General features: G+C 40.7%; 1 protein-coding gene across 21 annotated transcripts in view; it reads left to right on the top strand.

The window, feature by feature from the left end:
- Positions 1-25124, top strand: part of SLC9A9 (solute carrier family 9 member A9) — a 683127-nt gene that overhangs the window by 467821 nt on the left and 190182 nt on the right. For all 21 annotated transcript variants that reach the window (XM_082461227.1, XM_082461222.1, XM_082461225.1 and 18 more), the window contains 3 exons: positions 1069-1182; positions 2892-3003; positions 23833-23986. In XM_082461227.1, coding sequence (XP_082317353.1) covers positions 1069-1182; positions 2892-3003; positions 23833-23986 — 380 coding nt within the window. The remainder of the gene's footprint in view (positions 1-1068; positions 1183-2891; positions 3004-23832; positions 23987-25124) is intronic.

Raw genomic sequence — 25124 nt, 5'->3', positions numbered from 1 at the left:
TGGGGCTGTAAATACATTACATGAAAAAATAATGAGTCCTCAAAAAATCAAGAGAAATGTCTCCGGAGATGATTACCTAACATGGTGATTTATGTAGGTCTGGGAAAGAAGTTTCAGAACTTCCAAATGAAGAGTCTGGAACATAAACTAAAATCTCTTCTAAATCTGCCTTTGCTGTAGCCCCTGGACACCTTTCCCTTTCGCTTCTCATCTGGAAGTTGGAGAATGTTTTTCTTGTTCAACTTAAATCGTTTAGTTAATGGTCTAAGGATAAGTCTTGGGAGCATCCCTCAGCATAACATGTTATTACTGTGTCCCTCCGACTGAATTTGATGGATCTATTGTGTTCTTGCTGAATTAACTGATCCCTGGGATTAATCATTTTCTTTTTACCAGCTAGAGACTGTAGACATTTAATGGATATACCTGCATCAGTCAATTTAATGAGTCTCATTGTCTGAAGTTTGAAATATACTGATTATTCTTAATGTTGAAATATAATCGACATTCATCCTCACTACAGGTTTCTAAGTTTTCCAGGTTTGCCCTTCCTGCCTGCCTGAGGAACGTAATTTAGCTAAAGGTTTTTTTTTTTTTTTTTTTTAATTTAGTTCCCCAGGGTCTGGGAACTCAAGTGCATCTACTGGGTGATGTGCAGAAGGGGCTAAACAATGCTTGCATCATTCACTACGGTACACGTTAAGCAGATCATGCAGTTTCAGTTTCTGTAACAGGGACTATTCTTTCATCCTAGTAGGAACTGTTCCATGGAGGATCATACCAGTTAATTGCACCCTGGGGCATCTCTGGCAGCCTTGCAGTTGGAAAGGAGGGTGGGATGTTGACGCGGCTGCAGCATCTGTCACTGGGTAGAGAGCCAGGGTAGAGTCAGCTGACCTGGCAGGATAGGCAGGGCCCCTGCACCCCGCCAGAGGCTGAGCAAAAGGCCAAAGGATGGCTTTCCCAGATACAGGAGGACCATCCAGTCACCAAGTACAGTCACAGGAAATTAAATGGACTCAAAGCTGAGTCATAATTCATGGGTTTTGTTTTCTGTTTTGTTTTCAGTTGTTTGAATTTATGAACTTCTTGGCTGAGAATGTCATCTTCTGTTACATGGGCCTGGCGCTGTTCACGTTCCAGAATCATATCTTTAATGTTCTTTTCATCCTTGGAGCCTTTGTATCCTTTGAAATACAGAACAATGGGTGATGAGAAAAGAGAACAAACTACTTACCTTTAGTGATTATTCTGTTAAATTGTTAAAGTAATTTCCTCAGGTTTACTGCAAAGCTCAAATTCAAGGCAGACAAGTAATTCTAATTAGGGGGGGAAAGCATCCTAAGAAATTGGGGCCTTTATTAAATGTTATGGTTCAGGATAAAAAGTTTGGAAAATCACTGCAACGAAGAGTAGCCCCCGCTCACCGCAACTAGAGAAAGCCCGTGTGCAGCAACGAAGATCCAATGCAGCCAAAAATAAATAAAACTAAAAACAAAACAAAAAAAAAATTTGGACAATACTGAGGGAAGTAAGGGGGAAAAACTAAAAGAAAATGACATTTTTTGAACATTCAAAATATGTTTAACTCACATTATGAATCATTTACATAAAAATTATGTCAATCCATTTTTTATATTTAATCTGCATTAGAATGTATCAGAAGACAGCCAGGATTTAGAACTTCAGAAATACTTTCAGTGCAAGATGGTAAAATCTTTTTTTCCAGTGAGGACTTTGAAAAAAAGATAGAGTAAAGATCAAGTGAAATTAACATGATAGATGTGCTTTCAATGTCTTAAGCATTGTGCACATGTAGGTTTATTTTAATAAGATAGCCCCTTTCCTGTAAGTAAAAGGACAGGTAAAATCTAGACTTCAGTTTTAATGCAGGGGGCTTTTCTAGCTCTAGGTCTGGGGTATAAGCATTACCAGTAGGAAGGGATGTCTATCAGAAAGGATACTGAGCCACTGCAGATGTCCCCAAGGACAGTCAGCAGCTGTTGTCCTTGTTCCCACTTGGAAAATGGGCAGATGGCCCCTCGGATCACAGGCAGATGATCGTAACAGCTAGGAGAGCCAACTCCTTTCTGGAAGCCAGGGTCCAACTAAGCACCTGCACCTACCTCTTGTTCTCTTTTCATTGAGCAGTCAAGTGAATTTTCAAATTCCATCCAAAACCTGGATCTTAGAAGGAAGCTCCCTCTTCCCAAATAACTCCATCCCATTTGAGGACAAACTAGAATAGACGGACTATCAGGGAAGGAGTCCAAGATGTCAAAAGGGGAGAGATGACTACCACAAATATTTTCATAGATTTTTAACCTAGAAAGCTTGGATTTTAGTGAAACACCTCTTAAAGCAGAAGTTGTATTATACATTTAGACAGGCAATTCCTCTCATAATTAAATCCACTAAAAGAAAAAAACTAAGTGAAACTTGCTAGGTTTAAGGAGTATAAACTGATGGAAAGTAAGATGATAGTCGTGAGCTGAAGCACATTTATCCTTTCTAAAGTGCTGCTTGAGAGGATGACGCCACAGCCTCGGAACGGTCCCTGCCTCACATTTTGCAGCAAAACTTAGTGTAGAGTCAGTTATCAGCCACATAAACATGATGAGAAAATTTACAGTGATTGAAATGGTATTGGGTTAACAATTTTAAACCGAGTATATGTTCAAAGAAGACAGAGTTCTCTACTGTTTCTGGAAAGGAACTGACATTGAAAAATGAATTTTGGAAGCAAGTTGGACATACATGTATAGACATGTTTATTCCTGTTTTCTGGGTCGTAATATAGAGACGCTTAAGGACATAATATTTAAAGCTCAAGAACTCTCACCCTTATTGCAGCAACATTTTCCTCAATGTTTCCCCGTGCTTATCCACAGCTAGCAATTTTTGTAGCCAGAGCATGCAACATATATCCCCTCTCCTTCCTCCTGAATCTGGGCCGGAAACACAAGATCCCCTGGAACTTTCAGCACATGATGATGTTTTCAGGTAGGTGAACTACATTGTGTGTCATCGCACGTCTTCTCTCGTAATTTCCCAGTACTTGGAAAACCATGAGGATACTTGGAGTCCTTCTGGGGAAGCATAACTGCTCTTTATCCCATTGTACATACTACCATGTGGATATCCATAAGTTCTGAACAACAATGGGATTTTTTCTTTTTTCCAGAAGGGAAATGAAATTAAAGGGAATCTTGTTGGAATGGCCTCAAGGTTCAGTATCTACCAGAAACTGGCCTGGAGTAGGCATTGGACTTTCCCCTGACTTATTTCAGATCAATTTTCACTTGGGAGAACTTGCATAATTTAATAATTTCATAAATTGCATACTGGCAGGTAAATAGTGTGTAAATGGTACCATTTTTGTTCAATGTTAAAGCTCCTTCTCCTTAGAACCCCTGCTCCTTCCCTAATGCCAAGCTCCAGGAACTTCTTATGGTTAATACAAAAGCAAATCATATCTAAGTATGATCAGTTATTAGTTGAGAAAACAAGTACTAATTGCACTCTCACCAAATGCCAAGAGCCATTCTAGGCACAGGTGGATGAAATCGACAGGATCTCTGCTCTCAAACCATACCTGGAGGCTCTTTTTTTCCCAAAGAAAATAAACAAAATGAATTTGCTGACCCTGAACTACTCTGGGGATTCTGTTTCTCTCTGTTCAATTAATCTTCCTACCATCAGCCTTTTCTTGTTTGGAGACCTTTCCCCTTACATACCTTCTATGTATTTGTACACTTATATTACACTCAGAGGTAGTTCATTGGAAGATGCATGAGAGTAAAACAAAACTGCTTCAGAATAGAGCAAACAAAATTTGGGGTATACAGGGAGATATGGAAAGAGTGAGAAAAACTATCATTTATTGAATATCTGCTCTTTGCCACTCACTATATATCAATCCTGTAAAGCAGATATTAACCCATTTTGTATATGGAAAAACTGAGATTCAGGATCTCAAAGAGGTCAAGTAACTTGGCCAAGGATGAAATCATCCCTAAACCCAGGTCTGTGAGACTTCACCTCAAACCCAACTAAGTGTCCCAAATCCACATTTTTAGAAGTAGTACTAGGAATAAAAGGCTTGTTTCACCTTCAGTTCCCTCCTAGCCTGTTCCACACAGTAAAGGGTGGGAGCTCTCAGGCTGAGAACGAGTCATTTAATCAAGTACTGGCACATGGAGACCCAGAGTTTAAAAATGTCCTTCTGTAGGCCTCTGACAGTGCTTCTCTACATTCCCAGACATGCCGGCGGGGTGAGAGAGGGAGTCATACAGAGGATAATTCGTACCGATAGGTGATCTTTGACTTAGAGCAGTGATGAACTTTGGTAATGATTGACTCCTATTATGGGAAAGCAAAAGGCAAATTGGATCACATAAATAAGAAGTCGGCACTGGGTTGCAGTTTTGCAAAGCATTTCTAGGAGCTGGGAAGCACTTTTCCTTCTTTCCCATCAAAATACCAGTAGCTTTACTCTGGAGAATGGTGGTTTATTTTTAAAACTTGGAGATTATATTTTAAACAATGCTGTTTTTTTACAAAGAAGATTGTGAGAGAAATGCAAGGTTTAGATAGCCATCTTGGGATGTGAAGTGTCTGCCCAAATAACCTCGTGGCTTGGTGGTTTTCTGGATTTGGCACCTTCTATGTTTGCTTAGCTGTTGGATTGGAGCTGCATTAAAAACTGAGGCCAGCAGTATGGTGTGTATGACCAGGGGATGTGAGGAAGCCCAGAATTCGGTGATACCTTTATGATATTCTAAATCAGGGAGTCAGCAAACTATGGCCTTTGAACCAAATCTAGCCCACAGGAATTTTGTAAATAAAGTTGGAGCACAGCTATACCCCTCTGTTTACATATTGTCTGTGGCTGCCTTTTGTGCTATAAGAGCAGAGGTGAATGTTGCAACAGTAATTGTATGGCCCACGAAACCTAAAATATTTACTATCTGGCCCTGTTCTAGATCATCTTCATCCTCTAGAAGAAAAATAATAACCCCATCACTTTAATGGGATTGACATTAATAGTTTAATTCAAGGGAATATCCATCTGCTAGTTCCTATCATTAAGAACATTGGATTTTCCACTAAAAACAGTCTTCTTAGCTTTAAAATGAGGAGATTGTAATGTTACATGGTTATGTAATGGAATCATAGATGCTCAACTCCAAAGTCACTTTATACCTTTCTAAGGCCTTTTGTGGGTAATGTTTTGAGACTCATAGCCAGGGCAAGATAAGATAGGCACTCTTGGTCTCTTCCTGCAGATTAAAAAAAAGAAAGAGAGAGAGAAAGACATGGAGAGTTTTTGAGTATCTTGCTCATGATCTGACAACTCATTAAGAGATGAAATTGAGACTTGAACCCAGGCCTCTTGACTTTGAACTTAGAGCCTTCTCACCTGTCTTGACACAACTTCAGATTTACCCTCAAGGTCATGAGAACAAAAGTTAAAGCAAAACCGTGCCCTTCCTAGCCCAGGCCAACTCCAGCATGTCTCAACATGTCTCTCATGCAAACCTGACCCCGATCCTGTTCACAGTAAACCACACACGTGGGTGACACCCCTCCCAGCCATAGGCTCAGGTTCTACACTGCACCCACTGACCCCCTTCAGAGTGTAGGAAGGATCAGAGGAGTTCACCATGTGCAGAGCAGTACTTTTCTTCAAAAGAGAATGGTTCAGACCGGGCTTTGATTTTCTGCATGAATTCTGATATGCCGTACCTCACTCAGGACCTAAAGTTTTAAATATATTTGCCAGGAAGTAAAGAATTTAAAAGGTCAACGTAAGATAATGTAAGCCTGAGGAGGAAGTGAAAAAGCAGATCAAATAACACACTATCTAGCCTTTTCTGGGTGTGTGGGCACCACAGCTGCTGAAACCAGAAGAAACAGCCAAACCCCTTGAAGAATATTTGCATTATAATGTAGTTTAATGTTATTGATCATGTCTAGAGTGGTTTTGGTCATCCAGTAAGAAGGATAAGTTTAGAAGCTCTCTGGTGGAAACTAGTTGTCCATGCCTCACTAATAAATTTAGATGGAGCCTTTCTTTACATAGCTTAAAACATTTTTCAAAGAGTCCTCTGGAGAAGGTAAACAACAATGACCCTCGATCTAAAATGGGAGCGTGAATTTATTTACACAAACCCTCAATCAGTCACCCAGCCACTCATTCAGCAGACACTCCCTGACAGGCTCTCTTTGGTAGGTATTTGGGTGAATGAAGACAGCAACGAGAACCCTGCCCTTAAGGTGGCTTGCAGCCTAAGAGAGAGAACTTGACTTTGGGTCAAGCTTGGTTCACTAAGCCCATGCACCACAGATGGTTCAAAGACCAATCAAATAAGAGCCAGAACTTCTGTCTTAGTCAATTACACCTACTATTTGACAAAGCCTTTTCCATCACCTTTACCCTCACCTTGTGCATGCCTTTTTGCACTGGGCAGGTAGAGAACTGGTGATGTTTTTCAAGCAGAAGTGGATTTACTTGTAAAGTTAAAGAAGCTTCAGTTTTAAGCTTCCCGTGTCCACCTTCCAAGACCCTGGGATGGGCGCTAGCAGTGTGTCCAGATGGTATATAAAATTTGTGAAAGGTGTTTTTGTATCATTTTTCTTAAAGAGGATCCAAAAATGTGTAAGTTTCAGGCCCCACAAAACCTGAATCAGACCCGTTTCCAAATCTGGATGCGCCTGGAGGTGACAGTTTGCAGAGGGATCCAGCTGCTTATGACTTACCTCCTGGTGGGGAGCACACACTACCGGCAGTGAGCATTGAAGCAAGGCGTGGAGCTGTGTAGATGGCTGGGGTACAGCAGTGTTTTTGAGCAAAGCTCACATTGTTCATAGATGACCCTACTGCCACTTCCACCACACTGTGCCCTCCCACCCCCCCCTTCGCTCACTTTAACTGGCTCTAGAGGTCAAAGGTCTCCACCTTTGACCTCTAGAGCCAGTTAAACTGAGCGAAGTGACTGTCAGGACCCAGATTGAATTTCTCACCTAGCACAGACCCTACCCGATTGGTTTTGTGTAGTCTAGTAATCCACACACATGAAACCTTGGAACCTTAAAATGAGGTCTCAAGGTCAGGAGTAGTGTGGTCTCTCTGCCTCATTTGCCTTGAGAAGCTTTTAATAACGCAAATTCTGTTTTTGGTAGCTAGGTTGCAGTTAAGAGTCAGTTGGGGAAGTTTACCCTGAGACATTTTCAGACCTTCTTTAAATTCAAGGCCAGGAGTGCATAACTGCTCTGCTGTATCATGTGACACCCAGCACAAAGGGCTTAAGAGGACCGCTAAGCTCCCCTGAAACTATTCCTGTCCCTCTCAGCACAGCCCTAGTTAGTGCCTGGCGTGAGCTGCCCTGCCCAGCGCTCAGCTCCCTTGAAACCAGAGAAGCAGAGCTCTGCGGTTTAAATTAAAGGAGGGGATGTGCTTTGCACAAATTACCTTTCCTATTGATGTGGTGCATATTACAAAGACCGGGCCTCTTGTTTTAATTCAAATCCATGTGCTGCAATTTTGATTTAATTTAAAACTAAATAAGAGCCGGGAGTTGCTTGAAGGAGGGGAAAGACCAAGCCCAATTGAGCCCCTGCAGCCTTCCTGAAACCACCACCGTGGCTGGGGACTTTAACCCACTGGGCTTCAGAGGCTCCGTGCAGAGCTGCTGTGCTGATCCGGATGGAACGGAGGCCCTGAAGCACCCGGGCAGGTTCAAGGGGCCCAACGGTGTGTCACAGGACATAATTCTCCAATTTGTCCATTTCTGTTGCACTTTGAAGAGACATTGCAACCCTGATGTGTCCTATTGCATAAACTGGGAAGGGTTTTTAACCAGGGAAATGTGACCTCAGTGTATGGATATAATATAAAACCTCATCCATGAGTCTACATAGCCATAAAGACGACAGCACCAAGCGTGGCCAGGCTTTGCTGCTATGTTGCTTGTTGCTCATTTGATTGTCCCCAGCACTCATTAGCATTCAGATAGCCGCTGGCACCAAAGAACTGAGAGAAAGGCCTGGAAGTAAAACTTTAAGAAAATTTTCCCATTAGCATTCAGTTTTTTCCCCCCTAATGGTAAAAAGACTGCCATTACTATTCAAGTTCTGGGAAATACTGTGTAGAACCTCAGTGTTCTACAGAAGGACAGCTGAAGGACCACTGCCCAGGTGTAGGTGACGACCTTTCTCAGTGTCTTTTTGGTGAGCCACCAATCAGGCCATTGTCAGAGCCAGTCTGAGACTTTGACCAAGAAGTGGCCTTCCCAGTTGATTGATCAGTTATACCCAGGAAGAAAACATAAGTGGAATTCATGAAAGTGAAGAGTCAAGGTTATTTTTTCAGCAGCGCCTAGGAACAGGACTCTGTGTCTATGACCACCCAAATTAATGGAACGCTATTAACCCACCAGGACTGTCCCACAATAGCTACCAGCCACCATGTAAAAGGGACACATCCATGCTTTGTTGATCCTTCAGACCCAAAAGTGTGGTCCAGGGGCCAGCAGCTACGACATCACTTGGGGTCTCTTTAGAAATGCTGAATCCGAAGCTGCTTTCTAACAAAATCCCCAGGCAATTTGCATGCACGTGAAAGTTTGAGAAGCACATCCCAGAACATAATCACGATTCGTGGTTTCTGTTCGGAAGCTCTCTCTTCAGTCCATCCCTCCCACCTTATTCTGTTCTGCTTTGGACCCTCTTGGGTACCAGTCTTACTTCTTGTTCTCCCCCTTGCTGTCTGATCAGCACAGCAATGTTTACCCAGTTACAGAATCCCCTCCAGTTCCTCGAATACGTGGAACTCTTTCCCTGCTCACTCAGGCTCTCCATCTGCCCGGACCCCTTTCCACACACCACCCCCCACCCTCACTCTTTTACTCAGCTAATACCTTTTATCCTTCAGATCTTGGCTTAGACATCACTTCCTGTAGGAAACCTTGTAACTCAAGTCTGGGTTGATGTCCCTCTCCTCTGTTTCCATAACACCCAATACTTCTCCTCTCCTAGTACCCATCACATGCTACCATGATTTTTGGTTTGCCTGCCTGTGTGCCCCTCTAGACAGGGAGCTTTGTGAGGCCAAATACTTATCTGTTTCATTCACTCTGTACCTCAGCACCCAGCCCACTACTTGAACCTTCCACAAATAATTGACGGATGAATAGGCAAATGAACAACCTACAACAATGTCTATGCAACTAAAAGTGTACATTTCACTAAAATTTCACTTAAGGACTATCCATTCCTGTTCTATCAGCCTGGAAACTTCTGAATCCAGAATTGACCCCAAAGGCAGCTCTCAGACCATGTTTGCCCAGGTGGGAGATAAGCAACAATAAATTTAAGGAAAGAGATCAACAAATAAAGACTTTCGTTTTTGAAATAAAAGAAAATATTTTTCACCTACTCACTTCAGGCTAAAAAACCCTTCCCTGAGCATTCGTAACAGTAAACATTGTTAACACTTCCTCAACAGTAGCATTCGGATATGAAACTATTTTTCAAATCTTTGCTTGCTTTGTGTTGGATGGATGTTTATGATTTCCAGTTAAAGACCTAAGATCTCATTAAAAACCCTGGGACTTTTATATGAGCCAAATGATTTTTGTTTTGTTTTGTTTTGTTTTAAAGAATTCTGCTACCATTTACTTTTTTTAAAATTACTTATTTATTTATTTATATTTATTTATGGCTGTGTTGGGTCTTCGTTTCTGTGCGAGGGCTTTCTCTAGTTGCGGCAAGTGGGGGCCACTCTTCATCACGGTGCGCGGGTCTCTCACTATCGTGGCCTCTCTTGTTGCGGAGCACAGGCCCCAGACGCCCAGGCTCAGTAATTGTGGCTCATGGGCCTAGTTGCTCCGCGGCACGTGGGATCTTCCCAGACCAGGGCTCAAACCCGTGTCCCCTGCATTGGCAGGCAGATTCTCAACCACTGCGCCACCAGGGAAGCCCAAGCCAAATGATTTGAATCAAGAATCAGGCTTGACTTCAGCTCAGGAAAAAGATTTCTTTAAATGTATATACAAGTGTTGTCTGAGAGTCTGAGTCTTCTAAGCAACAGGACTATTTCTTTTTTTGGCTTGCGGGGATCTTACTTCCCCGACCAAGGATCGAACCCGGGCTTGGCAGTGAAAGCGCCAGGTCCTAACCACTGGACCGCCAGGGAATTCCTGACAGGACTCCTTCTCTCCTTGTCTCTTCCTTTGTTCATCCTTCCAGAGAGCGACAGCCCAGATGATGCCATCATGCTGTCAAGCATTCCTTGCCAAGCCTTCCTCTTCACAGCCCCTCTCCCAGAGTCCAGTGTTCCCTCCCGCTCCCGTGGTGGTACATCTCCTTCCTGCTCTGGGCGTATCTTGTGCAATTAATTAGGCCACTCTCTCTTCTTACCAGTACAAGGTCACTAACCAGCTAATGGGACATAGGCTGAGGACATTTTCTCTGTTAGAGAGGATGAACTTCTACAAAGTCCCCACCTCTCTCACGTGGCACCCACTGTGGCGCGGGGCAGGCATTAGTGAACAGGTGGCTGACGGGTGAAGGTCTACTGAGGTCTTCAGATGGGGCAGGGTTAACCAGCTTATGCAGAAAATGAGTCATGAAAATGTTCTAACCAGCGTATCAAACAGTCAGAAAAAAGACATCTTGAATAACAAATAACCACGTGCCGTGTTGCCGTGACAAAGTAGACAAGCACGGTAGGTCCGTATGAACTGAAGATCCCATTAAGTCCTCATGGTTTCAAATGCTGAGAAAAGTTTATGTGATGATGACAAATTCAGAACATCTGAGAACGAGCTCTGAGCCACAGCCAGCCCCATAGTGTTCTCCTATGATTAGGTCAAAATAGCATATTCTTCACTTATTTCCAAAATAAATTTACAGGAAAAGTTATTAGCTCTTGCATTTTTAAGCGGCATGTTAGATTCTATTGGGCAGCCCACATATTTTCTAAATAGGAACTACTGTTTTGGTGAAATGCAGAGGGCTCAGGCTCTGAAGCAGTCTCAGCCATGGGCCGCTCTGTGCTTAACTCTCTCTAAACCTCAGCTCCCGTGGCTGTAAAATGGTACTTACCTTAGACGGTCAGTGCTGAAAACCAGAGCACAAAGTGTATATAAAATGCCTGGCACAGGGACCGCCACTTAGGCCACATTCGACAATTGGGAGTTTCCATCACTTTCTTTAACCACCAGAGAGGGGATAGCCGTTAGTGCTTCACAGAGACATGATTCATATAAACTCACAACTGCTCTCGGAAAAACCTCCTATCAGAGATTAAGGTTTTTATTCTAAATAAGGTTTGACCGTCAGATCACTGCTGAGGACCTAGTCTGAGGCCAGTGCTAAGTGCCAGTGACATACCTGTGGAAGGCAAGATCCAAGGCTCCACTCCCCTCCCCTTCATTCAAGGACAATTGCTGATACTCTACTTTTAGTTGCAGCAGTGACCTACTCCTGGCACTAAGACGTGAAACGTTGTAAACTCAAAAGTGAAACTCAAAATACCAGTTTTTGTGAGGAAAATATATTGTAGCCCCCTCTGGGGCAAGTTGACACATACAAAATGCCACTATCTACTTTTAGACATTTATTGAGTGTGAAAAAGTGACAAGGCCTTGTAGATTACCCAACTGCACTATATAGAGAGAGTAGCCAATAAGAACACTCTAGCCCCTGAGAGACACTGAGTAATGAAAGGGGACAACCCAGAACACTTGTCACCTCTCCCTGTGTTTCAAGGATAAGGCCTTAGATACAGAAAAATAAATAATCTTATTTAATTTGGGAACTTTCCCTGTGCATTTCAGTTTTTCAGGAGTGTCACAGATATCACAAATGTCTGACTGATAGTTTTAACCAAGCTAACTTGTCCACTGAGGCAAACAAAAGGACCACATTGTTTTTCCCTATTTTCTTCCTGAATTTGCTGACTAATTGCTTGCTTGTTTTTGGCATTCGGTAGACATAACCTTAGAAAACCATCAATACACACGAACAAAGCTCAAAAAATAAGTCTGTCTGTGCCATGCATAAATCCCTCTAATTCTGCCCTCAGGTTCTGTGGATAGAGTTCAGAAGAAGTCAATAGGACTGACTCTAGTAAGTTATATGTGCAAATAAGCAAGAAGCAGTTACATTTAAAAATGCCTTGTGCTAAATTTCCATAGGGCCATTACATCATTTAGGAATTTTCGGCACTTGCTGTAATATACTGGGGACATTCCAGTGCTGTTTGGGCAACCAAATCCTTCACAGACAGACCAAACCTCTGTGAGTAGGGCTGGGTCCCAGCCGCACTGCCCAGCCTCCCACTGACCCTCTTCCAAAAGCACCAGGAACTTTTAGAGACCTGTGGTCGCACTCGAGGGCAGAAGGAGACACCAGAGATGCCCTGCCTGTGAATAACAGCCTTTTCCTCCCTTTACAGGATCCTCAGTCCCACTCACCGTCCACTTCCCTCAGTGCCTGAAAAATGTCACTAGACCTTCCTGGAGCTGTTTTAAATTCCACAAGTAAACGTGAAAGCATGCATGTTAACTATTTTAAAAAGCACGCCCTTCAGGAGAATTGTGTGCTACCCTTCCCCAGCAGATTTCTTCCTTCCAATTGTTTTCTTCCTGGCAGGAAGCTCATTTTGGCTGCATGCGGAAATGGGGGTTTTGACTGGAGAGTCAAAAACCGATCATTTTAGAGTAGGGTGGCTGGGACTGGGATGGGGAGGGCAGCACGAAGGCAGTAATGCACGGAAGGGGAGAGAGAGACAGAGACACAGAGACACAGAGAGAGAAGGCACAGGAAGAATTGGGGAGGGAGAGCAAAGGCAAAACATCTTTTTCAAAATGTTGCCTCAGGTTGATCGTCTGCCTAGGAAAGGGGAAGAAAATTTTCTTCTTCGCATCTTTCCTAAAAATTCAAATTATTAAGATAATCGTGATTTTTTATCTTTGTTATGGGTTATATATTCAATGGGGGGAATGAAACAGATTGAATAACGAGCCATACCATTTACTATGTAACCTTGGCTACTCCATCCTTCCCAGCCCATATTCCCTCATCTGTTAAGAAAATATTCTGTGATTCTACAGGGACATGTAAGGGAGAGAGATGTAGGGTAGGTAGATGTAGAGAGCCTTATGATAGGCTAAGCTGCTAGAACACACAGACTCCTAAAATTCAGTTGTTGAACCACAGTAGTAAATCCTCTCTCATTCAAGTCACAGGTAGGGTTGATATTAACATGAGGGTGGGGGAAAGATGCCGCTCCTCCAGGTGGTGATTCAGATATCACCAGGCTCCTTCCATCTTGTGGCATCATAATCCCCTAAGTCAAGGGTTCTAAAAGTGTGGTCCCTGGGCCAGCAGTATCAGCAACACCTGGAAACTTGTTAGAAATGCAAATCCTCAAGCCCCACCACAGACCGACTGAAATCAGACACTATGGGGGTGGAGCCCAACAATCTATGGTTGAACAGGTCCTCCAGGTAATTCTGATGTAGCTAAAGTCTGGGAGCTACTGCTATAGGGATTCATCATGATTTATAACTGGCTGGTGGAACGGGAAAGAGAGACTGGGCCCAGAAATGACATGTATCACCTCAGCTCTCATTTCTCTGGTGAGAACCAGCTGTATTCCTAGCTGCAAGAGATGCTAGGAAATGTAGTTTATGCAGTTATAGCAGCATAGCATGGATGATAAAAATAGGTTCCGGTGGACAGATAGCCATCTTTGCCAAAATAGCCCTCTGGAGTAGGAACATTTTTAGCATTGCTCCTATGGGAAAAAGCAATCCAGTGTCTAAACTAGGGTTTCTCAAACCAGCAACTATTGATATTTGGGGACTGATAATTCCTTCTTGTGGGGTCTGTCTTGTACATGGTAGGATATTTAGCAGCACCCCTGGTCTCTACCCACTAGATTAACATTAGCGCCTCCCACCTTCCAGTTGTGGACAATCACAAATGTCCTCAGACCTTGCCAAATGTTCCCTGGGGGACAATCTCACCCAAGTTGAGAACCACTGGTCACATAGGAAACTTATAAGTTGACCTTTGAAACACAAGCTGGCCATAAGTTGGGTACTGCTCACAGAAAGTTGACTTTCTTCTGATCTCTCTTAGCCTTTCTCTTGAAACCCTCCATTGAAGATTTCAGCTAGTGGCAAGGATTATTCCACAGTTTCCTACCACATCTACCTTCCCTACGTAAAAATAAACTTCCAAAGACAGAGGCATCTATGCATGTTGACTCAGAGCTGTGACAGAGCTAATCCTATTTACAATTACCCTTCCTGGCTGCCTAAGTTGTCCAAAAACACACTTCATTTTATGCAAAAATATATTGAAGTTACGTCGCATTCCTTCTCAGTGGCCTTAGGTTTAAATGATTCAAGTTCAGGAAGAGAGATGAAGGAAAGAAAGTTCTGCTTGTCTAACACAGACTTAGTTTCCAGAAAAACTCAATTTATTTTTGAATGCAGAGGCTTTTTCACTGAAACAATCTGTTGGCTTCGTTTCCATGTGATAAAACGACGTTGAACTGAAAATGGGACTGTATAGCAAGGTTGTACTAGCCTAGAAAATGTATTTTGAAATCAGACTGACATTTTTGCTGAAAGTAGTTACCTTTTGCAAGGCCATGGGACTTCAGCAAAGGTAAAAGCAATACATAATTCTATTGTAGACTCAAACTAGGGTTTGATTTATCAGAGTGATGTACTTGAAATGAAAGGAAAAAAGGTATTGCAATGGATTATATCCCAAATGAAAAGAAAGGCAGCAAAATAACTTATCTAAGGGATATTTCTTTTAAAGAATGGGTCAGTTTCTCAGGGACATTTCTCCATCCCTGTCCAAATACTGTTCATTTTCCTTTGGATTCCAATTGTGTTTCAAAGGCAAAATATGATCTTTCCCTCATCCATTCACTCATGCATTTATCCAATGCTTAAGGAGTGCCTACTATATGAGAGGCACCATCCTAGCACTGGGCCTGCTGTCACTGAGCTCACTTTCTTGTGGAGGGACACAGGTCTTAAAGGCTAAAAAACAAACTTATAATTTCAGATGGTGATCAGTGTAATAAATGACATGTAAAAAAGGCCTGGGTTCAAGTGGAGGGCACTTAGATGGCATGGTCAGGGCAGCCTTTCTGAGGACTGAAATGATGAAGAGGAGCAGCCAGGGCTGGGGGCCGGCAGGGGAGACTGGGGAAGGGGGAGAGGGGAAGCCTGAGAAGAGCAGCACAAAGTCCTTAAAGCAAGAAAAAACATGGTTTAAAATAAGCTTTATCTTCCCACACTTTTCAAACTCCAAACTTTCCTCCTAACTCCCCACTGTCTCCAGTAAAGAAGACTCTAACCTCTCCCCTGAACTCCAGACTCTTAGATCCAACCACCCACTCAACCTCTGCGCTTGTATCAATACCAGGGATCATAGATTTCACATGGCTGGAATATAACCCTTGATCTCCCCCAGACACCCCAATATGCTCTTCCCACAGTTTCCCCCAATTCTTCCAGTTGTTCAGGCCATAAGTTCTTGGAGTTCTCTCTTCTTCTCCTACGCCTCATCCAACCCATCAGCAAATATTGTCAACCTTTGACATTATTCCAGTACTTACCATGCTACCATCCTGTTCTGATGCACTTCCGCTTCTTGCCTGGATTATGCAACAGGCTTCTCACTGACCTCCTGCCTCCAGCCTGGAGATCTGTTTTTCATAGCAGAGCCAGAGTGATCCTTTTAATCATAGACTAGATCCTAGCACTACCCTGCCAAAAACCTTCCTGAAGTTTTCCATCTCAAAATAAAATTCAGAAGCCTTGCTGTTCAAGAGCCCAGCATGATCTGGCTCGGTTACCTCTTTGGCATTATCTCCTTCCGCTCACCACCCCCTCCCGCCCCCCATTGATTCCATTCTAGCCACACCAGCCCCTTTGCTGCTATGTGAACATATCAGGCATATCCTTGCCTCAGGGCCTTTGCGCCTACTGTTCCAGAAGCCTGGAGTGCTTTTCTTCCAGACACCCACACGGCCTCTCCCTCATTAGAGTCTATGCTCAAATGTCACCTAACCAAAGTGGCTTTCCTAACCACCCTGAACACTCCAACCCTTCACATAAATGTATCCTCTATCTTCTTATCCTACTTTTGTTTCCTTCACAACAACTTACATATTACTTTTTTTTTTCTATTTTAAACTAATCTGGAAACCCCTTTAAGGCAGAAACTATCTCTTGTTTTCTGCTATCTCCTAGAGCCCGAATGAATGAAGGAACACATGAACGTCACCACCTCGTATCTTGAGAGTCTGAAGCCACTGTAATCATTCAATTCAAAAGCGTTTACTGAGTTTCATGTTTTGGATACTATGAGAGATATTAAGTTGTGTAAAGAAGTTGTAATTCCAACCTTTTAAAAGATTAATAATTGAGAGTAAAGAATAGATCATATTAAACTACTGATTCATCTCAGACTATCATTTAATAATATGAGTGGCATGAGCAATATGTTTTATAGGATTTCCAAGAAAGAGAGAGCAATGTGGACTGGAGTATTCCAGGAAAACTTCATGGGGGTGGAATAGAGGCGGAAAGAAGTGAAACACAGGCTTAACGGTGGGATCATGGCATAGGGGCAAGGATAACAATTGTTTACAGAGAGAAAGAAGACCACCTTGTTGGTATGCAAAGCTCTCAGTGGACAAGGGGAGGTAGACCCGGAAAGGGGGGCAAAATTCTGATTGAAGTGTTTCTATGGGCTGTAGGAAGCCACTTATGGTTCCTGGGTCAGATCACCACCTCATAAAGCTAGATTCTGAGGAAACTGTTCAGAGGGACATCGATAGTCTGGAAGGAAGAAAGGATGGAGGCTGTTAGGCCAAGAGACCAGGGTGTTGGTCAGGGGCACAGTCAGAGTGTGAGGTGATGGGCCTTGGACCAAGGTGGTACAGAGGGAAGAGAGAGGAGCCTGAGCTTTCAGGTAGCTCATTCTCTGCTGAATCCAAATCTCTAGAGTCAGGACAGTAGCATGAATAGCTCATACATTTTTAAGTTTCACAGTTGATTCTGATGTGTACTTCTGGCTAAAGGCCACAAGCTAGTCTTAAAAACCTCCATTTGGTGATGAGACAGCACAGATTCAGATGAGGCAAATGATCACGCATCCTGTCGGGCAGGCCTGAGAACAGATCCCAGGTCTCTTGACTCTCAGTACGAGGCTTTAAGGGTCTCAATAAATAATAAAAGGGCAGAAGCCAAACTTGAAGAAACAATTACTCAACCATTCCATTGAACTAAGAGGTATCAACCACTTTTCCATTTGTAATCAAGAATCATGAAGAATCAGAACATTCGTCTGTTCATTGACCTTTCATGTGCTTGGCATTGCTCTACGTGTGTGGATAAACAAAGAGCCAGCCAATTACAGTGTAATGTCATAAGTCACCTGATAGGCCAAGCACAGTTTGTACTGGGAATGTCAGTCAGCCTAACCCAGGCCCAGACCTCAGTGGAGGCTTCCTAGAGAAATCAGAGGCTCAGCTGAGCTCTGAAGATCAGTTGGAATTAGGTGAAATTTGGGTGAGGGTTATAGAAGAAAGAACTAGAGAAAATTTGAATGGGAGAAAAATGATTCAAGTATAGAAAACCACATGTGCAAAGACCTCTTTCATCCCACCATTGATTTCAGTGCCTTAAACATTGCACATTTGTTGACAATGGCCATGATTTGGGCCCTCATGAAGTTTAGCAATCTTACCTTTTTCTTCATCAGACTATACATGCAAAGCATACTCTTTATACCTCTAATATACTTGATCATAATTTACCTGTTAAGAGACTCATTTTTGTAGAACCATGAGCCCTAGAATAGAGGAGCCCAAGCTTCCTCACCATTGCATCTCCCACTGTGCCTTGGGTAACAGGTAGCACAGAGTGAGTGCTCAATAAATGTTTAGGTTTAGACTCTTGCTTTTCACCTTCAATGAAAATGCCTTAGGGGGTACTTGTATTCTTGTGATTTAAATGTAGCTGTATATGACCTTCACCCTGTTCAGAACACATTTGCAAATTTATAACAGATTAAGTTTCACTTTTGCTGTTTAAAGATAAACAGGAAGCTGCACTTTTTCTGCAGCAGGGGTCCTTGCCTGAAAGCTTTCCTTGGTTCAATAGTCTTCTATTGTTATGAATAGAACATCAACATAATTAACATAAGAATCCCTTAGAGGCCAATTTTAAATGAAACCACATTTAATTTCAGGTAATTCTTTTATTCCCCAAGATGATGCTAATTTTCCAACTGAGTATGTGAAATATGTCAAAGTCTCTGAACAGTAAACCCATCTAAAATGAGGTGATATAGTCTATAACCCCCAAAAGTATAAAATTATGTCCATTAGTTGTCCAAAACAAAGAGAAAAAGAAAGGTAAATCCAAAGAATCAAAGTACCATAAAACAAAATAAAACACAAGTTTTGACAATGAGTTCTGAATTTCCTGGTTTGTAAGCAAAATAGCATGTGTTCTTGGAAAATAGTGTTTTGCTAAAAGAAACTCCTAAGTCAATACTAATCTTTAATTTCTAGTATTTTGCTGGTAGCCTAAGTAATTTATTTCAGTCCTAAAGTCCTCTGTTTCCCAAATCCGTGGTGTGAAGGAGATAGGATAAGTGTGCCCAGAGCCTCCACATAACAGATAATCAGTACGTATTGCTATGGACTCCCCTCACATAATGTGTCCCCTTCAAATCCATAAGTTGAAGCCCTAACTTCCAATATGATGTTATTTGGAGACGGAGCCTTTGGGAGACAATTAGGTTTAGATGAGGTTATGAGGGTGGGGCGCCCTATGATAGAATTAAGAAGAGACACCACTGAGCTTGCTCTTGCATGGCAAACAGGTAGCCTTCTGCAAGCCAGAGAGAAAGCTTTCACCAGACCCGGCCATGCTGACACCCTGATCGTAGACAGCCCAGCTTCTACAACTGTGAGAAATATTTTCTGTTGCTGGAGCCACCCAGACTATGGTATTTTGTTATGTCAGACTAAGACACAAATGTGCTGAATGAAGCAATGAATGGCCATTGATTTGACAATTGTCTAGGTGCCAAATGTGTGATCAATAACTTTGGCATCATAAAGGATGAATGGTATGCAGGCAGTTGTTCTCATCTAGAGTTCTAAATGAGCTTTGCTTTGTCTACTTAGTGACCTCACCTTTCTCAGTTCCATGCTTCCCATGCTACTAGGCCATCTCACATGTGGCATGAGCCATATTTGCGACAAGTGGCCAGGGCTACAGGCAGATACTCTCTTCTCCAAAAGCACACTGTTTCTGTGGTTTTTTAGGTGACCATTATATGGGGAAGGGCTCCTCTTATTGAGCCATCTGGAAGTTGGTTCTAAATATCAATGTTTCTTAATATTGCACAAGTACAAGTACAAGGCAGTGGCTGCTTTTTTCTTTCTTCTTTTTTTTAAAGAGATCTCTACATTGCATCTCCTGTAAATATAGAGTTTTATTTATAGGATATAGATTTTTTTTAGAAGTCAGAATAACATATATCTTTTGAGTATATTTTTAAACTCAGAACTGCTCATGTATAGATAATTTAGATTTAAGAGCCTAGTTATGCTAGTTTAACATAATAACATTATTAAACATATTCAGGAAGATAAATGATTATGTCCTTCCTTGCCCTTGATAATAAACATGAACTTTACAATAAACATGATATAGCAAGTTTTAACTTTTATTCCAGTCTCTATTTTTTTCTTTCTCACAAAATTCAAAGTAAAAACAAAACAAAAAATGAAAAAACAAAGCCAAAAACATACACACACACACAAACACACACAGATATTCAATATAATGAAAACAAATACTTAGAGTCTTATCACTTAATATTTCTAATACACACCACTTAACTGGAGTAATGCTTCTTTATGGACACTTCTGGCAATGTGAGCTTGAGGAAAAGAGAAAAAGAAAAGATCACTTTCTGTCTCCAATCTTGTCCTGATTAAACACTGCTAGGAGCTTTACCTTAACCTATAAATTTTCTCCTCAGATATAGAAGGCTGTTGGAAAACTGTTTCTTTCAGTTCTCATTCCCTAATGACACCATATGTATTTCCTGGAGAGAACATTATTGAAATATTCTCCAGTAATAAGGGTTATTAATATCCCCACTCTCTTGTCCCCAGCTGGGTCTAAGTGCATGAATGTCTCTGGTGTACTCTTCTTGAGTACAGCCATCTAAGTGTTCAGAATTTCTGATGTATAAGAACTTTTCTTTATTAATATCTACTTCAAATGTTATCTTTCTTATCTTCAGGCCATTTCCTTGTCTACATGGAGATTTAGAATAATTTTCTTCCTCCATTACATTTTGTTCCTTGAAGATAATTTTATAATCAGAGTGCATGTTCCTCTCTCTTTCTGAGGCTTCCTTGTTTCAGGCAAAATATATTAAGTCTCTCTATTCTAATACTCTGGATCTTGTGTTATGCAACTTGTCTCTTGTATATTCTCAGTGTAAAGATAAGAAAGGGGCATTATATTCTAAGTTGCCAAGCCAAGGATAAAGACCAAGGAAGTTACAGTTTTTCTCATCCTACCCTGTATCCAATTTCTAAAAGTCTTTTAATGTATGAATAAAGATTTAGAAAATAAGAAACCTAGATGATATTAATACAATGAATATTATAAAAAATGGACCATTGAAATTTTATGTATGTGACTTAAACCTTCCTATAAAAGTAACAAAAACCTTTGACTTATACTTGCTATCATTATAAATGTTTATTTGCCCCTGTTATGTGGTATAACAGAGCCTGTAAATGTCTTATAAGTCTTGTGTTACCCAAGAGAGATTTTCGATTTTAACTTTTTTATTTTACTACTTGTGCTTTTATTTACTTTTCTTCAAAGTCTACATCTGTTTTTATAATGTCATCACACTTTGATTTGAAATTTTAGCATTTAATCTTCTTTAACCTCTTCTTGCAAATATATTTAATATGGATTCATAAAAATTCAATTAACATATTATTATTAAAGAAGAAAAATAGACAAAAAAGCAGGTTTTAATAGGTCAGTTTAGATTATAGACTTTGTAAAAGTATGTTCTCAGGCTGGAATAATTCTTAAACGTCATTTAATCGTTTATTAATTTTCAATGGTCCATAAGCTTGGTTTTCCTTGTTGTCTCACACACTTGATTTTCTAAAAGTATTTGTGCCCAGAAAGATTTTTTTTGTATATACAGACAATATTCTTTTAAAATTTTATGGAAAGGCAAAAGATCTAGAATATTTAAAACACTTTTGAAAATGAAAAATAAGAATCACTCTACCCGATTTTTTTTTAAATAGATCTTTATTGGAGTATAATTGCTACACAGTACTGTGTTGTTTTCTGTTGTACAACAAAGTGAATCAGCCATCTGCATACATATATCCCCATATCCCCTCCCTCTTGAGCCTCCCTCCCACCCTCCCTATCCCACCCCTCTAGGTAGTAGCAAAGCACCAAGCTGATCTCCCTGTGCTATGCTGCTGCTTCCCACTAGCTAACTATTTTACATTTGGTAGTGTATATATGTCGATGCTACTCTCACTTTGCCCCAGCTTCCCCCTTCCCCACCCGCCCCATGTCCTCAAGTCCATTCTCTATGTCTACGTCTTTATTCCTGCCCTCCCACTAGGTTCATCAGTACCATTTCTTTTTTTAAATTCCATATGTATGTGTTAGCATAAGGTATTTGTTTTTCTCTTTCTGACTTACTTCACTCTGTATGACAGACTCTAGATCCATCCACCTCACTAAAAATAACTCAGTTTCATTTCTTTTTATGGCTGAGTAATATTCCATTGTATATATGTGCCACATCTTCTTTAGCCATTCATCTGTCAATGGACATTTAGGTTGCTTCCATGTCCTGGCTATTGTAAATAGTGCTGCAATGAACATTGTGGTACATGACTCTTTCTGAATTATGGTTTTCTCAGGGTATATGCCCAGTAGTGGGATTGCTGGGTCATATGGTAGTTCTATTTTTAGTTTTTTAAGGAACCTCCATAAAGTTTTCCATAGTGGTTGTATCAATTTACATTCCCACCAACAGTGCAGGAAGTCTACCCGGTACTAAGTCCTACCATATACCTACAATAATCATGACAGTGTACCAGCAGAATAGGAATAGACACATAGATCAATGGAACAGAATTGAGAACCCAGGAATAGAGCCATGCAAATACACCCAATTGGTTTTTGACAAAGGTACAAAAGCAATTCAGTAGAGCAATTAAACATCCATAGGCAAAAAAAAAAAAAAAAAAAAAAATCCTCAGCCTAAAACTCTCCCCTTATACCAAAATTAACTCAAGATGAGCATGGACTTAAAGGTAAAATGTAAAGCTAAATAACTTTTAGAAAAAATTTTAAAATATAAGGGAAAATCTTCAGGACCTAGAGCTAAGTAAAGAGTTCTTAGACTTGGCTCCAAATAGATGATTTATAAAAGGAAAAATCAACAGATTAGACTTTATCAATAAAAAGCTACAAAGTGGGAGGAAATATTTGCAAACTATATATCCAACAAAGGACTATTATCTAGAATATATAAACAACTCTCAGAATTTAACAAACATCTAACAATTCAATTAGAAAATGAGATAAAGACACAAAGAGCCATTTCACCCAAGCAGGTAGATAGATCACAAATGAGCACATTAAAAAATGTAAATACCATTAGGAAAATGGAAATTATAACCCCAACAAGCTATCAAAATGGCTAAAATTTAAAATAATGACAACACTAAAGGCTGGTAAAGGCGGAGAAACTGGATGACTTATCTATTGCTGCTGGGAATGTAAAATGGTAGAGCCATTCTGGAAAAGTTTGGTAGTAATTTCTTTTAAAAACATGCTATATAAAAAAATTAAATAAAATTAAATTTAAAAAAAGAAATATAATGTACACGTGAAACATGTTATAATATATACAATGTTATACATATAAATTTAAATAATGTTACTTCAATAAAATTTTTAATTAAAATCAATTAATTAAAAAAACACATGCAAATACCATATAACTCAGTGATTGCACTCCTGGGCATTTATCTCAGAGAGCTGAAAACTTACGTTCACTCACACAAAGGCCTTATTTGTAATAGGCAAAAACTGGAAACTACCCAGATGTCCTTTAACAGTTGACGGTTAAACGAACTGTGGAATATCCATACCATGGAAATACTACTCAACAATAAAAAGGCACAAACTCTCAACACATTTGGCAACCTGGATGAGTATCCAAAAATTACGCTGGGTGAAAAAAGCCGATTACAAAAGGCTACATACTTCACGATTCCATTTATATAACAGTCCTGAATCGGCAAAATTATAGAAATGGAGGATTGATTACTGGCTGCCAGATGTTGAGTTTGTGGGAGAGAAGTAGGTGTGGTTATAAAGGGCAACATGAGGGATCTTTATGGTGTTGGGACTGTACTGAATCTTGACTATATCAGTGTCAAAATCCTGGGTGTGATATGGTACTAGATAGTTTTGCAAGACGAGTGGTCACCACTGGGGAGAAAGTAGGGAAAGGGCACACAGGAAGTCCCTATTATTTCTTACAACTGCATGTGAGTCTACAGTTATCTCAAAATTAAAAGTTTAATTTTAAAATGTAATTGTGTTTGTCAGTAAATTGTAAAGATAAATTCAATGAAATGAGAATGACACTCGTGCAGATGTTTCTTTTCCTTCTTTGGTTTTTCTCTGTAAGGTTTGCGAGGAGCGATAGCTTTTGCCTTAGCTATTCGGAACACAGGATCTCAGCCCAAGCAAATGATGTTTACCACCACTCTGCTCCTGGTGTTCTTCACAGTCTGGGTATTCGGAGGAGGAACAACCCCCATGCTGACCTGGCTTCAGATCAGGTGAGTGACACTGCTTAACAAAGGAAATCATTATGAGGCATGGCTGCACTGTTCCGTTTCTGATGTTGCTGACTGGTCAAGAGTACAATGGCATGTCTGTACACTAACTTTCCCTGGGGTCAAGTTGACCTTCATTCACAAGGTGAAACGGTATGACCTATCACCAACAGAATTGCCTTTTCCAAGAGTTCTAGAAATCTCAGGATGATGTTTATAGTCTACAGTCCCTAGAAATGAATTTCTTTATGAATTTTTCCATTCAATCATATTTACTGAGTATAATGTGATAATCTATGGAGTTTACAAAAATGAGTAAGACATGAGTCTTGTCCTCAAGATACTTATGATACAGTAGAATTTATACAGAAAAAGCTATAATACCAAGGAGAAAATGAATTTGCTTAGTTTTTAATTTGTCACAGCACTTAGGATAGAATTAGAGACACAGGAAATGCTTAAATGCATTTGATTATTCAGCCATATGTTTGGCCAGAGGGATGCTATAGACACAGATTAGACAATTTCTTAAAGGAAAATCGGGTCAAGGCTTCAGTTAGGGGCCATCCAATAAGCAGTGCTTGGAAGATGATTGGTATTAACCCAAAGTGTGCAGGTAGTAGAAGATATGATGAAAAATGAATAGTTTGTGCCAATTGTGAAAAAGTAAAATGTTGTTGTCTTTGTTTCTTTGATCTGGGTCCTCATTTTCATATCCCAGAACGTAACAGTGCTTTGCATAAATCACATTTTACTTTCCAAAGCCATACATCTTGATGATCATGCAGCCCCTCCCTGGTCCCCACCCATTTTCTGTGAGGCAAGTCCATACCCACCACCTCTGACAAGAAAAGATCCATCTGACTGGGAAGGGATTTCCAAGAAGATTTTTTTTCAGGCAAGGACTCTGGTATTCCAGCACCAATGTAGCTTGGCACATAGTAGAATGGAATAAATAATTGCTCCATGAAAAATTGAATGAATATAACCACACATGCAAATTCCTTTTGTTAAGCCTTTACTGACAAATTTCTATCCATCTGACAAATAGAAGCAGAAGCAGGACTCATGAGTTTAGGGTAAGAAAGCTTATGTCTAAACTGGGCCAAGTGGTTATGCATTAAACCGAATTCAAAGAAAA

Source organism: Balaenoptera physalus (assembly GCF_965194825.1).
Source record: "Balaenoptera physalus genome assembly, chromosome: 4".
NCBI classification, from domain to species: Eukaryota; Metazoa; Chordata; class Mammalia; order Artiodactyla; family Balaenopteridae; genus Balaenoptera; species Balaenoptera physalus.
This window is presented reverse-complemented; position numbering and strand designations above follow the sequence as displayed.